This window comes from Hydra vulgaris, chromosome 15, assembly GCF_038396675.1.
Source record: "Hydra vulgaris chromosome 15, alternate assembly HydraT2T_AEP".
Taxonomy (NCBI): Eukaryota; Metazoa; Cnidaria; class Hydrozoa; order Anthoathecata; family Hydridae; genus Hydra; species Hydra vulgaris.
The window spans coordinates 48918619-48935000 of NC_088934.1; the positions used below are offsets into that span (position 1 = coordinate 48918619).

The following is a 16382-nucleotide window of genomic DNA, read 5'->3' on the forward strand; positions in this document are numbered from 1 at the left end:
GAACTAAAGTCTCAGCTGTTATTTAAAAATTTGCGGTAGAAAGTTCAAAAACTAAATCGATAATTATAAAACATTGCGTCTTTTCTTTTGTATTTTAAATAAAAAGTTACCAAGCAACAAAAAGCGACAATGGCTTTTTTTTGTTAAAGTATCATTATAGTTATTTTTGGTGAAATAAAATACAGTACACAGTAGATTTACTCAACATTAAATGTTATGATTTTTAAAAAATTTACTTATTATAAATATGGATAAATGGCTAGCAAGCGGAAGGAAAAGAAAGTTATCCAGTGATAGTTCTAAAAGTAATTTGGAAAATAACACTGAAATAAATAAGGGAGTGACAGATTTTTCGAGAATTGAAACTTGCCAATCCTTTCCTCAATGTAATGGTATTTTTCCAGATTACTGGTCTGATTTACAATGGAAGGAGAATTTAAAAACATTTTACTGGTTAACAGTTTCATTAACAGGTCTTGGTTGTTCTGTTTGTAAGTCAGCATATAATTTAGGTGCCTAAAAATCTCAAGGAATAAAATTGGCTAGCGAGTGGACGCTTGGCAACGTTAAGGAGTATGGCGAAACAAAAGAAAAAAAACAACAATCAATGAGGAAAAAGCTTTCAAGCCATAAACTATCAGTTGCACACAAAAAGGCTTGTAAAATTATTTCTCAGTCCAAAAAAAACACCATAGAGATGTTTAGTTCAAAAATGCAGATCAATCAGCAAGAAACTACCTACCGCATATTTCGCACTGTTTATCACATTGCAAAAATGAATCGTCCATTTTCTGATTTGAAAGAACTAATATTATTACAGGTAGGAAATGGTTTAGACATGGGACGTATTTTACAATCTGATCACGCATGCGCTGATATTGTTTACCACATTTCAAATAAAAGGCGCACTAAGCTTGTAAAATATATTCCTCATAACGATAATAAAGTAGGGTTTATGATAGACGAATCTACCACGATGAGCAAAAAGTCTGCTCTGTCAATCTGCTTGAGAGTGAACATTCCAGAAATAAATATTGTCAATAGTATTTATTTTGATCTTATCGAATTAACAAATACATAAGCCTCGTCTATTGCAAACTCTTTTATATGTGCTTTACACGATTTTGGTTTTGACAACAATTTTTTATTACGTAATTGGGTGTCTTTTGCATGTGATGGTGCTTCTAATATGCTTGGCAAAAAGGCAGGCGTGGCCCAATTACTTTTAAATCAGTTTCCTAATTTGATTTTATGGCATTGTAGCAATCACCGATTAGAGTTAGCAGTAAATGATGTTGTGCGCGATATCTTACCAATTTGTCACATAAAAAGCTTTTTTGATAAATTATATTCCATTTACAGTGCATCTCCTAAAAACAAAAAAAAAACTGGAAACTGTTGCTATGGCTTTAAGTGTAAAACTAAATTCCATTGGACGAATTCTAGGCACTAGATGGGTGTTGTCTAGCGCTCGATCTGTGATGGCTGTTTTGAATAATTATGCAGCATTGTATCAACACTTTCATGAATCTTCATTGGATTTAAGGCGTAATGGAGGAGATAGAGCCCAATATGCAGGTCTTAAAAATAAATTATGTGATATCAATTTCATACTCAACATGCTAGATGCTTTAATAGAACTAGAACATCTTTCTAAAAAATTACAAGATAGGCAAACTTCTTTACCTGATGCACATTGGCTTATCACCTTAAAATATCATATATTTCAATCAATGAGAAATAATTCAGGTGAATATTATTCGCAAACGCAGCTTGCAGCAGAGAAGTTTGAATTTAAAGGCGTCAAACTACAGATCGGAAAAGTTTCTAAAATTAATCAAAATGAATTTTTTAGTAAACTAAGTGAAAATCTTGATTCTAGAATCTTTACAACTAAAGCTGCGCATAAATCTTTACAAGACAAAGAAAATTATCCAAACAAAGAAAAATACGATAATTTAATAAAAAATTTACAAATATTTGATAAGACACAATGGTTTGCAGACCAAGATCCATGCTTTGGAGGTAACGATATTAGACAATTAGCAAAAACTTTAAATATTTGTGAAATTATGGCAGTCCAAGGGTTTCGTGAGTACATTTCTACTGGTGATTGTAATAAAACCCCTAATGATCTTCAGCCTCTGAGAACTGCTATAAATACCTTGATTGTTTCAACAGCTGAATGTGAGCGTTCTTTTTCTACTATGAATATAATCTTATCTTCCTTGCGAAACTCTTTATTAATAAAAACTGTGTCGAGTTTAATGTTCATTCCATTAGTAGGTCCACCAATTACGCATTTCGATCCAAAGGATTATGTCATTAAGTGGTTTGGGAAAGGACATCGCAATGCTAAATTTTAGGAATTGTAAAGCGCCGGCATTAAAGTCTATAAATGAAAGTGAAACATTTTGGAAGAAATTCTGACCGAATTTTTTTCAATTATTTAAAAATTGGTAAATGCAAAAAAAAAAGACTTGTTTAAAAATAAAATGTTTAAATATACCATTGTTATTTGATTGCTTAATGACGTTTGATGTGAAACTCAACTCATTATTTTACGGTTTCTTAAGAATATAGCGGACCTCATATTTTGTGTAGAATAAATAAAGGAATTATAAATCCCTAGAGTATCCCTATAGTAAAAAACCTATATTAAAAAAACAACTTGAAATCTATAATTTTAGGATAGGTGGGATGGTGATTAGAAAATATTAAAAATCATCCCGCTACCTTTTTTTTCCCACTTTCATTTGCAACCAACATCGAACAATGCTTAAAAGTGTTCCTAATTTTACATGTCTTACAAACGAAACGAGCTATACTACCACAGCAAACAGTTCAGGAGTCTGGAGTCATAGCATGCCATGACATGAGCAATCAGCTGACAAGTGACAGCACACAGGCAGAATTTCGTTGACAAGTGCCATTTTGCAGCGGACAAAACAAGTGCAACTTTTTTGGTTTGTTTCATTTTCTTAAGTCTGGTTCTTGTCAACGTCACAGAAGTTTTTTAATAATTAAAGAAAGTATCCAGAAGTTTCCAGAAGCATGCAGAAGCTTTCAGAAGTTTCCATAAAAAGCATCTGGAAGCATCCAGTAGCATTCAGAAATATCCAGAAACATTCAGAAGCATCCAGACGCATCCAGAAGCTTCCAGAAGCATCGAAAAGAAGCATTTAGAATCTTTCAGAACAGGTTCACACAGGTTTATTTTACTATATAAGAGACATGTAAATCGACATTTAATTCAGTCAGTATATGGAAGTCAATCAGTCAGTATTATCAAGACAGTTTATCGAAGTGAGTTTTATCAAAGTGTTTTATCGAAGAACATCAATACAAGAAGTAAAACACAACAAGTGTTTCATTACATCAATACAGTCCACATCCAACCAAAACGTTGTGTTCCACAGAGCATTATTGTATCATCACAAGGTAAATGTAACACGGTAAGCCTTGAGCAGCGTGAATATTTATTTTTATTATTTTTATGACTTCAAGTGCAAAAATGGCTCCCGACAGTCTTGGATTGGAACTAAGTAAAAAAATTATTGGCGATTACGTTAGTGGAATGTCACAAAAAAGCATTTGTGATAAATATCGCGTGAAAAAATGGACCGTATCAAGACTATGTTCCAAATATCGTTCTGCGGGGAAGTTGGCAGCATATAACAAAGGTGGAAGACCGCGTTCCACCACTTCTAGAGAGGATTCTATGATCGTCAGATCTGTCAAGAAGGATCCCTGGATATCATCAGTCGAGATACAAAAGCAATTAAAGCTGCCTGTATCGGACCGAACAATCAGACGACGTGCTGTTGAAGCCGGATTGTTTTCTCGACGCCCTGCAAAGAAACCGCTGATTTTACTAAAAAGCCGGAAGAAAAGACTCCTGTTTGCTACATCTCATTTTGACTGGAATGTGCAGAAATGGCGAACTGTCTTGTTCAGTGATGAATCGAAGTTCAACATCATTGGGAGCGATGGCATTAGCCGTGTACGTCGACCGGCCGGAAAACGCCTCGATTTACGTTACTGCCATAAGACCGTGGAGCATGGTGTAGGCAATATAATGGTCTGGGGGTGTTTTTCGGCTAACGGTCTAGGTTCAATACATCGAAACGATGGAATAATGGACCGTTTCATGTATAAAAATATCCTAAAAGGTGTTATGTTACCTCATGCTGAATGGAATATGCCAATAAAATGGGTTTTTTAGGAAGACAACGATCCGAAACACACTGCAAAAGTAGTCAAGCAGTGGTTTCAAGACAGCCCTCTATCGGTGATGGATTGGCCGCCTCAATCTCCGGATCTTAATCCTATAGAGAACCTGTGGGAGATCGTCAACCGCAGAATTAATCGTGAAGGTGTTTGTAATAAGAATCAACTGTTTGAACAAACCCAAAAGCCCTGGGCAGCGATTCCACAAAATTTCATTAATCACCTGATCGAATCTATGCCTCGAAGATGCAAGGCTGTTATCGACAACAAAGGATTTGCCACGAAATATTGATAGCGAAATACAGCTTGGTCAACATTTTGTCGAGTTGCACTTGTTTTGTCCAGAAAGAAATCAACTTTTTTTAATACTTTTGATTAATTTATTAATTTTTGTGTACAAATAATGAGCTTTGTGATGAATAAAACTTGAAGAACTTTGTCTCTAAACAGTTACATAGTTATTTCTCTGAATTGAAAAAATGCAGCACTTTTATATAAAGAAACTAAATTAGCATTATTTGGTTGCACTCGTTTTGTCCGATACTGTATATATATAATACTAGGTTTACTTTTTTAGTAGGTTTAGATTGTTTATAATATGTGATGGAAGATCGTCAATGTATCCCCAAGGAGCATTTTTTATTTCAAATGAATCAATGGAATCTTTCAAAAGAAAGTTATATGATGCATTGCAAACCACCCAATCATCTCTAGACCAGGATTTAGCTACTTTTCTTTGCTTTTTGTTTGATGCACATTTTTTATCTTTTGATTTGAGCCATCTAAAACAATATTTAAAACATTTTGTGTTTAAAAAACATTCACAATTTCATTTGGTTCAATTTAAAGTTTAAATTTAAGTTATTTTACCTTGCAAGTATCTTCATGTTAGAATATGTGATTCGCATTTGAGTTTTGATACTAATCATTTCTTCTGCGCTTAACTGATAAAATCAATGTTTGACATTTTCAATATTTTAATTTTATCTTTTTCTCCAAATGAATTCAAAATAGCAGAAGTTACCTGAAGTTGTGATTTGCTGGGCAAACCAGAGGTCACATTTTCTTAATTGTCCTCTTACTAACATCAGAGCTGTCTTTATATGCTTTTGAGTTGGAAGTAAAGTGCAAAGGCTAGAAAGTAAGAACTAAAATCAAATTCTATTTTAACAATTGCAACAAAACAATATACTTTTTTTTCTGCCATAATACTTAAAATGCACCTACCCTTGGTCCTCCGGAAGGACAGGCAAAAGAGTTTGATTCGGAGTTAGCTAGCTTTTTCCTTTTAACATGCAATGCAGAATCTTCTACAATCCGTGGTATATCATCACTTTCTTTTAATAAAATTACATCAGCAAGAGTTGTATGAAGTCCATTTGAAGTTTTTTTGCAAATCTGAGTCTTCAATAACATATCAACAGTACAATTTTCTTCATGTAATTTTTTAAGCTCATTTTCTTTAACTGTATATCTTAATTTGCATCCCTTAATACAACCTAAAAGAATATGCTCTATCATTTGTATTACATTAACAGAATTTAAAATTGTATTTAAGAGAATATGTTGTTCACAATTAAAGCATTTTGCTTCTGTTTCCAACTTTCCTTCAATCTCTTTAAACAAACACACTAAGCAAAGCGAATGTTGACACTCTTTTAGCATTAGTGGCTTGAACATAATGTTGTTGCATAACTTGCATATATTTAACTTTAAATGTGGATTTGATATAGGATCAATATCCATTACATTTACATACAATGTTGGTTTTGGTATATTATCAATTAAGCTATTTATGATTGGCCTGGTCCATCTCTTTGATTTTGTTCATGATACATGATCGACCAGGTTTTAATTTTTTAACTTTTCTCCCAGAAATTTTGGGGAAACAAAAACATTTGTTTGTGCATGGTAATGGCCAACAGATTGCTTTAACACTGGTGCTTGAACATTTTCCAATGTTCCTCGTAATGCTATAGCATCTCCTACACATTTTTTGTAGGTGAACTTTTTTATTGTCAACGCTGGTGTTTACATAAAATAAATTCTCAATTCTTTTAGAATATTTATTCACATCAACTGAATCTTTCATTATATCTTCTCCACATATTCGACAAATAAGATTTAACTTGATTGAATGATCCATGTTAACAAAGTATATATATATATATAGCAGTTATGTAAGATGATTAAAAAAAGTGCAAAAAAAAAAAAACCGGTCTTTAGAATTTACTTTAAAAAAAGAGAATAAAATGAAGAAAAAAAAAATCTTACTTTTAGCAACAAAAAATTCGTTTCATTATAATATAGCTGTTAAAAAAACTGATTATCTCAAGAAAAATATTTTACCGTTTGATTTGAAAGCTTTTATTGAAAATCTTAATTGCAACAATAAAACTTATAATACAAGGTTGTATCTGTCAACTCTGAAACAAATTGCTACGGTTTAGAAAAAATTTGAAATATCAAACATATAAAAATCCAAGTTAGAATAGTCGAGCTTCAGAAAAAAATAATAGAAAAAACTTGATATTTTTTCGTGTTTAGCAGTTGATAAACTGCGCATGCTCAGAGTAAAGTTCCAAAAAGTATCAATTTGAAACTGCCGTGATATGTTTATGTTAAAAAAAAAACACAATACTAAAATTATTTCTTTTTTTTAATTTGATAATATTTTATTAGTATTTTATTGTAAATCAATATAGATATTATATATAAGGTATCAAATATCAAATACAAACATATCTATATATTTTATGTAAAATCTATATATATATAAATATTTTGTTGCATATTTATCGGTAACATAATTTTGTATATCTGTAACATTTTCTTTAATTTTCTCAAAAAAATATAACTATACTCTATTATTTGTTTTTATATTAATTATATGTAAATATCTTAGTTATAAAAATCATTTTTTCAGTTTTAAACGTCACACCAATACACCGACTATTTCTTATTATTTATGTTTTTAATTGCTATTCTGTCCATTTTATTCATATTTTTGAAACTCTATGGTTTTTATCAAAACAGTTCAATAACATTTATAATATATTAATATAACTGAAATATTGATGATTACTCAAAAAATTTTAAGCATACACACTTAGTTATTATCTCTTATGCACGAAGGATTAGGAACGATCATATGAACTAAAATATTTCTTTTTTTTTTTTTGCAATTTGTTTTATCCATTAAATAAATATTTTATCATCATACATACTTCAATAACAACAGTTTTTAGAAACCTTAAATAATTAACCATATTAAAGTTAAATTGAGTTTAATTTATTTTAATTAATTTTTTAATGTTTTGTTTATTATCTATTTGTTATACAAAGTTTTGATAATTTTTTTTTTTCGTCATTTTGTTGTAAAAGACTGAAGACTACTTGATAAAACCCTAATAAAAACTATTTTACTATAATCCTTGTCGAAAAAAATTATTTTTTGTTCTAAGAAATAAGTTTTTACTTGAGAAAAATAACATAATTATTGTTGGTTCTTGTGTTTATTTCGGAAAAAAAAATTTTGGGGAATAGACCTTTAAAATTATAAGTATATTTTTATAGCATTATCTAAAGCTTTTGAGACCGCTAATTATGAAAATAAAATTAAAAAAACTAGGTTATTACAATAACCTATATATAATATAAACGGTATTGCTATTATTATAACAATACACTAGTTTTTTTATTTATAATTTCAAAAGTATTTTAACCAATATTTAGTATTAAAATATTGTTTAAAATATTTTTCATAAACTCAATAAACTTAAAAACACTTAAAAAGCTTTTAGTTTTTATCAAAATTATTTCATTACTTATTTTTTGCTTTTACTTTTACCTTTAATTTTCTTATTATTTTATATAATGTCAATGTTTAAAAAAACGTTCTCGGCGAGTAGAACTAGTAGAATATAGAAAACTAAAGAAGAGATAATAATTACAGAGAGATAACAAAACAATTAGTAATAATAAGATTGATAATAAAATAATAAGTAATCTGATTCTCAATTAAGAATTCAATCGTTTATTTGTAGAACAGTCGTCAGGGTTGGGGAAAAACACATTTGATCAAATACAAATGCATTTGTATATGCATATGTATTGTATATTGTAAATGCATGTACAAATACATTCATTCTTGTTTTCTATATACAAATACAAATATTTGTATGGTACAAACCTGGCGATCGGTAGTTAGTAAATATAATAATTACTATATTTATATAATATATAATAAGTTATTTTACTGGTATTTTTTTATATAGTTTAGTTTGTTATTTATGTTTATCCTATTGTAGTTTAATAGTATAGGTTGTAGTATCTTAATAGTACTTAATTGATGCAATAATTAAATAAGTTATTACCTTAAAAAGTAAACAATACAAATTAATAGTTATATCAGCCTAAAATATAATTTTTATTTTTATTTTAACGTAGAATTCAAAATATTTTTACAGAATTTTAAATCCTGCTATGACTAGGCAAATAGTATAACTACTTTGTACCAACCGTATTCTGTTTAAGTAGCAAAAAAATTTTGCTACCCTAAATTTTACCAAAAGAAAAGCTGAGATATAGTTTTATTAGACCACACAGTTTAACGTGTTTTGAATGGTTAACCAAGACGATATTTTATATATGAGTGATTCAGAAATATTGAATATGACTTTAATTTGTAAGTATGCCTTCGACGGAACTTCCGGTCAAAACATTTGTAAAATGGCTTAAGATCTGAATATATCAGATGCAAGTTTTTTTTTTACTTTGCTTGTTCCACTGCAATTTTTAGGTGCAAACCAAGAATCGAAGGGAAATAGAATTTTCTGGAGTTATTTAAGGCGCCTTTAATCCTTTTTCTGAAGACCTCTGAAGTTACAATTTACGAAGAAAACCGAGTGTGGCAAACGATTGAAAAAACACCACCTAACAAAAAAAAAAAAAAAAAAAATTTCAATACTTAAGTACAATTTAAGATAAAATAAGCTATTCTTTCATTGCAGCGGTGCTACCTAAGCGACTACGGAAGCCAACTTCCAAACTGCGGAAGCCAACTTCCAAACTACGAAAGCCAACTTACAAAATGCTACTAATTATAAATTTTTAACACCAATTACAAATTTTAGTTGACATACTTTAAAACAAGGATTTGGCAGTTTAAACTAAAGAAAAACCGCTAGACATTCAAACATCATTCTTAAATACTGGTTTTTTAAAGAATTAATCCTCTGTTTCCTTATAATTTTGAAAATAAATTTGAAAGGGCATGGAATTGAAATTAAAAAGTTTTGAGCTTATGCTTTAGCAAACTGGCAACTGCCAAATTGCATCAAAGAATTACCCAGGTACAATATGCCAAAATCAGTTCATAGATTATAGACTGTTGTGTTTATTTTATTCTATTTTTTTTGCCTTATAATATTTCATAAAGCTCTATAAATGTTTATCTAACAAGTGTATAATAAAACTACACAAAGATGTTTTACTTTTTTACAGTTCAACATGGTGTATCTTAAAAAAAGAAAAGCCGAAAGACCATCTAGAAGTAATTGACCGCCTAGTAGTTAATGAAAATAAAGTTCTAATGACAGCGAAGAGTTTTGTAAGGAAATGTATATAACTGCAGTTACAAGTAAAACACAAGCTTTTGCTCTACCTCATACCTTCTGCAGAACTTGCTGTGGCACGAACCAAACTCTTTTATCCAAACATATTCTCTAATAATGAATTTTTAACTTCATATATAACAGGACTTATTTCCAGGTGTAACTAATTCTGTCTCTGCTATTATTCAGGGCCAAGTTTTTTAATCATTCATTGACATCAGGTCTGCCAGCAGGATCAGCTTTTAGTGTATTGTCTATTAGGCAGTTGAAAAAATCTTTATTGAGCAAGTCAAAACATCATTAAAATTCATCCCAGAAAACGATCTTCATGACAAAAAAAAGAAAACTTCTTGTTAAAGGTGATAAATAAAAAAAAAGAATATGTTCTAAACAACTATAACAGTGTCAATGCATTTGATGCATTAGAACCACGACATTTTAATGAATTGTCTTGTTCCATTTCCGAATATTGTAAAAACTTAATTTTATACTAATACAACTTGGGAAACGTTGAGCCTCTGTAAAAAATAACGTTTTTATTTAATTGATTTTGCTTTTTCTTTGCATTAATTTTTTGTTGTTTCGTTGATTTTTTTTTTTTCACATTTAGTAAGGAAGATAAATTTGTTGTAAAATTAATAACAACTTTATTTGTTTTTATTATAGACGTTGTTTTAATGACTTAAAATAATTCTTACATATCACGGTAAAAATTTGAATTTGGAACAAGTATACCTGCATATAATCAGGGGTGCAAATCGTTAGGATCAAGGGAGCACTTACTGATTTGCACCCTTGATTCCATTTTTATTATAAAACCTACTTAAGATATTCCTTTAAAAAATGATTAATAAATTGTGATAAAGTATAAAGTTAGCAAATCATAAACTGTTACTTTAAAGATCGAAATAAAAGTATAGTCAATATATTGGTCTGATCATGGGTGCAAACTCTTCCCTACAACATGGATGCATATTTTTCTCTACAAAAGTTTCCTTATACTTTCATATTGTTACATCATAAAATCTTTTTTAATAATTTGATATTGTTCTGTTATTATTGTGTTTTTTTGAGTTATTTGATTTTCCTTTTCTTTTCTAATATCAATAAGATAGCACGTGCACACAAAATATTCATTTAAACTGTTGTACTCCATTGTAAAAAAGAAACAACAACAACAACAAAAAATAGATTTTATTAATAATAAGTAAACTTCGTTTACTAATGATTAAGAAATGTGTTATACAAACATTTTATCTCTAAAATACTTGACTTAATTATTAATTAAGAAATTTAGTTTATTTATAACAGAGGTGTTTGAAATATTAATGGCAGAGATGCCTAAAATCTGATGTCACAGTGTGAGCCCCATTTAAATAAATGTATATATATATATATATATATATATATATATATATATATATATATATATATATATATATATATATATATATATACAGTGGGTGCTCATATTATTAGAAACACGACCAAATTTTAAAAACTTTGTGAATAAAGTTCAAAATTAACAAAACATTTTAACAAAATAATTTTTTTTATTTTACAAATAGTATGTATGTATATACAAATAGTATGTAAATATACAAATAGTATGTATGTACCTTTTACTTTAATCTGGGAGTTTGGCAACATTGCATTTCATCTCATTATGAAGTTATAGGGTTTTTCCCGAATTTTGACAATTTTGGCAGTTATACCTGTGTTGTTGTCGCGTGAAGTGCTGTTTGTGTATTGCTCTCTTTTATAAGTTTTCAAAGATTTTTTTATTGTTTTGTTATTGAGTTCTATTTATGTGTCTATTTTTTACAGTAAAACATGATTAAATCAATATTTTTACATATAATTTGACTTCTGTAACGGTTTACTAGAATCACGTGTTTTGTTCAATATGGGAAAGGCAAAAGATGTTTCACCCTCAAAAAAAAGAGAAGTTGGAGCATTATTGAAGAACACTTCTTATTCTCAAAGGTGTATAGCATCAATAACAAAGGTTTCAGTGGCAACAGTCAACCGAATAAAAAAAAATCTGGACAAAAATGCTGATTATACTCCTCAACGAACAGGACATTGTGGTAGAAAACGGCTAACAACGCCAAGAGACGATAGAAAAATACGAGATATTTGCCTAGAAAATAGGAATAAGCCTAGACGAATACTAACCACTTTAATACAAGATGCTGGAATACCAGTATCTCCAATGACAGTTCGTCGCCGACTCAAAGAACAAGGATTTAGATGCTGTCGACCTGCTAAAAAGCCTAAGCTCACTCTAGCAATGCAAGAAAAACGCCTTGCTTGGGCTAAAAGTCATCGGCATTTGACCGTCGATGACAGGAAAAATGTAAGTACTTTATTTATAATTGTACACATTCCATTTAGAGATTTGCCTACATTAAAACTTTGACTTATAAGTTTTTTTGATGTTGTTTAGGTATGTTTCTCGGATGAATCGACAATCCAGATATTGATGAACAAATCACAGTTTGTGCGTAGACGAGTTGGAGAAAAATTCCACAAAGACTGCATCTTAGAACGTGTAAAGCATCCTCTAAGTATAATGGTATGGTCTGTCATTAGTGGACATGGAACAGGGCGCTTATATATCGTTGAGGGAACTATGCGCCAGGACCAATACATAAAAGTTCTTGACACAAGATTGGTACCACAGTTGAAGGAATGGTTCCCAAAGAACCAAAAATTTACATTTATGCATGATTCTGCCCATGCCATAAAGCAAAGAAGGTTACAGAGTACCTAAAAGCAAAGAAAATTCCAGTGCTACCATGGCCTGGAAACTCACCAGATTTAAACCCTATTGAAAATCTGTGGGAGATCATGAAAAGGGAAATTGCTTCTGAAATGATCACCAACAAAATACAATTAATTGAAAAGATGATCAAAGTCTGGCACAATAACATAGATATTCAAAATAATGCAATAAAATGCATAGAAAGCATGCTAAGACGTGTAGAAGCGGTAATAAGTGCGAAGGGAGGGATAACAAAATACTACAATAAATCACAAATATGTAATCTTTTGCTTGTAAAATAGTGGAATTATTTTAAAAAAAGTATAAATAAGTATGTTTATTGTAATAAATATAGACCGCAACACTCAAAAGTTACGAAAAAATAGTCTGCAACCTTTTTATTTCTATAATAAATAACCTTTAACACATAATTTTCAAAAAAAAGACAGTGTTTCTAATAATATGAGCACCCATATTATTATATGGGTGCTCATATTATTACCCATATTCGTAGTCATACGAATATTCTTTTTTAACAAATGCACATCCTACTTTAGATAAAACATGATCTTGACAACTGATCTTTTGTTGCTCATATATGTGAACCCTTTTATAAAAACCTTTTAAAACACAGTCCTTATTTTAGCCAATATCCTCACCTGCTGCAATTTGATTGTAAAACTTTACTCAGCTTAGCAACAGATTTAACAAGAAGAATGGGAAGAATCATTTTAAACAAACAAACTATAGCAATAATTGTTTGTTTGTTTTTTTGTCTTGTTTTTGTTTTACTGTAAAATATTTTTAAAACAAAGATGGTAAGACAACGCAACTTTGTTTAAATTCTTTGTAAACATTTTATATATTATATATTAAGACAATTATACTATATATATTAGGACAAATATTTTATCACGATATGAAAATAAGAACGTATTTTTTTGGAATAATATTATGGTCGCTAGTGATATATTTAGAAATCTATTACATAGTTTTTAAAGAAGCAAAAAACAAAACTACAGAACACGCCGGTCTTATTTTTAACTCTATTAACAATCATATTACAGCAGATGAGGATATTGGCGAAAATAAGGACTGTGTTTTAAAAGGTATTTATAAAAAGGTTCACATATATGAGCAACAAAAGATCAGTTGTCAAGATCATGTTTTATCAAAAGTAGGATGTGCATTTGTTAAAAAAGAATATTCGTATGACAGTGAAAATAACTGCAAGATAGTTCTTCCTTTAGAAATTTGCAAATTTTCACAAAATAATTACTTAACTTGCAATCAAAGTAGCTGCGGAGAAGAGTCTATTTTTATTCACATAATAAACCCTAAATCAGGTGAAACAACAATTGTGGAAGCACGAGGCAAAACAGACAACGAGTTGAAAAAATTTGTTCTTAGATATATTAAAATCTCAATCGCAAATAAATTTTCTTTTATATTTTTAAGTTGTGGTAAAAACAAAAGCAAAACACAGCTTTTAGTACTAGAAAGTCACTTGAAAACCCAATCTTACTTAAAGTCATATTCTGAAAGAACGCTAAAACTCCATTATAAACAAAAGCTAAACATAAATCTAATAATGATCGATTCAGTCTCTCGGGCACATTTTTACAGATCTCTACAAAAGACAACCAAAATGTTAAATGAAATAAATTTGAATAGCGAAACAGAGGTTTTGGACTTTGAAAAGTATCAAGCAATTCATGGTCATACCATGGAAAACGTGCGAGCGTTATTTACAGGAACAGTTTTTCCTAAAAATTACACCGAGGAAATGAAAGAGAGCGCGGGAGTAGGTATTGATACATTTATGAGTTACTTTGTAAATCATGGGTTTCATACTTTATATCAAGACGATATGTGTTGGAAAGCCCAATGGGGAATAAGCATGGACTTAGGATTTTCTAAAAGTTGGGTGGATCTTTTTGAAAAAATTAATAAATCGAGTATACAAGATACTGGTGAGCCGTTAAATTTTTTTATTTGAATTTTTTGATTTTATTGTGAAAATTTTGTTTCTATATTAACTAATTTAGTTTTAAATTTTAGTTAATACTTTCGCTACTGTTAGCGCATAAGTTTGTACAAAGACCTTTTCAGAGATATCTCCGAAGTAGATATCTCCAACTGAGAAAAGAGATTGTTCAAAGCGATACCATACTTGTTAAATTAAAACAAACTTTACGTTTAGCTAATATTTTTTAAGATTCTGAATAAAAAAATTATAGTTTTTTTCTTTACCTTAACTGGCAACCGTTTTTCAACCGGCGTTAACCCGTTACTTCACTATAGCTCGTTTTTAAGATACCTTTGGTTTATTTTGTTTGTTTTTCACATTTAATGTCATTTTCACTAATAACCGATACTTCATCAAATCGAGGCTTTAACTTTTAGAAAGCTGTAAAAGAAAAGATGAATTGCTGTATACTAATTAATTTTTTTATTTTCAGTTCATCAAAGTATATAACAAAATTCATATTAGGTTAGCTTAAATTAATGCTCGACCATCCTGTCTATTTGATGCTTGCACGAAGTAACCTTTATTTAAAATTTTTACTCCAAGTCTTTTTTTTTTTTTTTAATTTTCTTATCAATTTATATCATACAAATGCACAGAAAAAATCGATTTGAACCGTGTATCACTTAGTTTATGTTAATAAATGTAGAATAGGTGAAAATTGGGTAGCCCCGGACACTTAAGAAATAAGTAGTGTAATTGCTCAAACGTTAATTAAAATCAAACTGCCAAATGATTTTTATGAAACTAGAAACATCAATTTATTGAATTAAAAGCAAAAAAATAGTTACAGTGCACTTTAATATAACACAAAACATAAAAGAAAAAATGTTAGAAAACGGGAATCTAAGAAAATTGAAGGGTAGCCCCGGACATATATTTTAAATTGGAGTTCGCTTCTTTTTAAATCATTAGGCACATACTTAATACATTATTTAACTAGCTTTTTACCACGGACATTCCAGATATAATAATTAGAAGCAGCATTAAAATCAAAACGACTTTTGTGTGACTATTTCTGAAAGTTTATGGATCTTATTTGAATTCAGAGATTATGTCATCCAAATTATAGAATCTAGATAACGTAGGCCATTTTTTTCAAGTTCTTGATACATTTTTAAAAAAAGTTGCTTCTAGTCTATTCAATGATGAAAAGGAATAGGACTAAAACAAGGATTTTGAAAACAACATCATTTAAAACTAATTTACTTTATTTGTAATACATTATTGTAACTACAAGTACCTTTATTGGTAATTTAAACCAAAATAATTTTGTTGAATCACTGATAAAAAAATATCCACCAGCAAATCAAAACAAACAAAAAATAAATTTCCCAGTTAAACATTTTATACTTAAGATAATTTATTTTTTAACATCATACAAACGTACAAATCATAATAGTCAGAGGTAGGATTTAACTCTACACAGTTTTAATGTGCCTGATCTTTACATGTAAAGCACTGAGTCTAGTCTTTATCAAATTTTTCTTCACATATTATACATTTGTTGTTTTTTTTAGTACTTTTAAATAAACGAGTAGCAAATTTTTAAATTTTTTTCAATCTATTTTTCGGTTGTTTTTTTTATTGATTGAGTGAGTTTAGAAAGCTTACCATGCTTATAAATTAGTTGCTTAACATAAAGAGAAGAGGTGAGAATTTTACTTTTTTGAGCTTTTCTTTTTTCTAGAGTTAATTGTTTTTAGAGAAATTGTAGGACTTGGAAGTAAAATATTTAAAA

At 29.4% G+C, this 16382-nt stretch overlaps 2 protein-coding genes across 2 annotated transcripts in view; one reads left to right on the forward strand and one right to left on the reverse strand.

The window, feature by feature from the left end:
* Nucleotides 1-2794: 2794 nt before the first annotated feature.
* LOC136091540 (uncharacterized) lies at nucleotides 2795-6358 on the reverse strand. The gene is made up of 3 exons (XM_065819216.1): nucleotides 5458-6358; nucleotides 5101-5364; nucleotides 2795-5012 (listed from the first exon to the last, which is right to left on the reverse strand). Exons 1-2 carry the CDS (start codon nucleotides 5974-5976, stop codon nucleotides 5287-5289), a joined length of 597 nt encoding a protein of 198 aa, XP_065675288.1. The 5' UTR covers nucleotides 5977-6358; the 3' UTR covers nucleotides 2795-5012; nucleotides 5101-5286.
* A 7032-nt stretch (nucleotides 6359-13390) lies between these two features.
* Nucleotides 13391-16382, forward strand: part of LOC136091433 (uncharacterized) — a 12984-nt gene continuing 9992 nt past the window's right edge. Inside the window, exon 1 of the mRNA XM_065819017.1 lies at nucleotides 13391-14585. Coding sequence (XP_065675089.1) covers nucleotides 13532-14585 — 1054 coding nt within the window. The 5' untranslated portion in view covers nucleotides 13391-13531. The remainder of the gene's footprint in view (nucleotides 14586-16382) is intronic.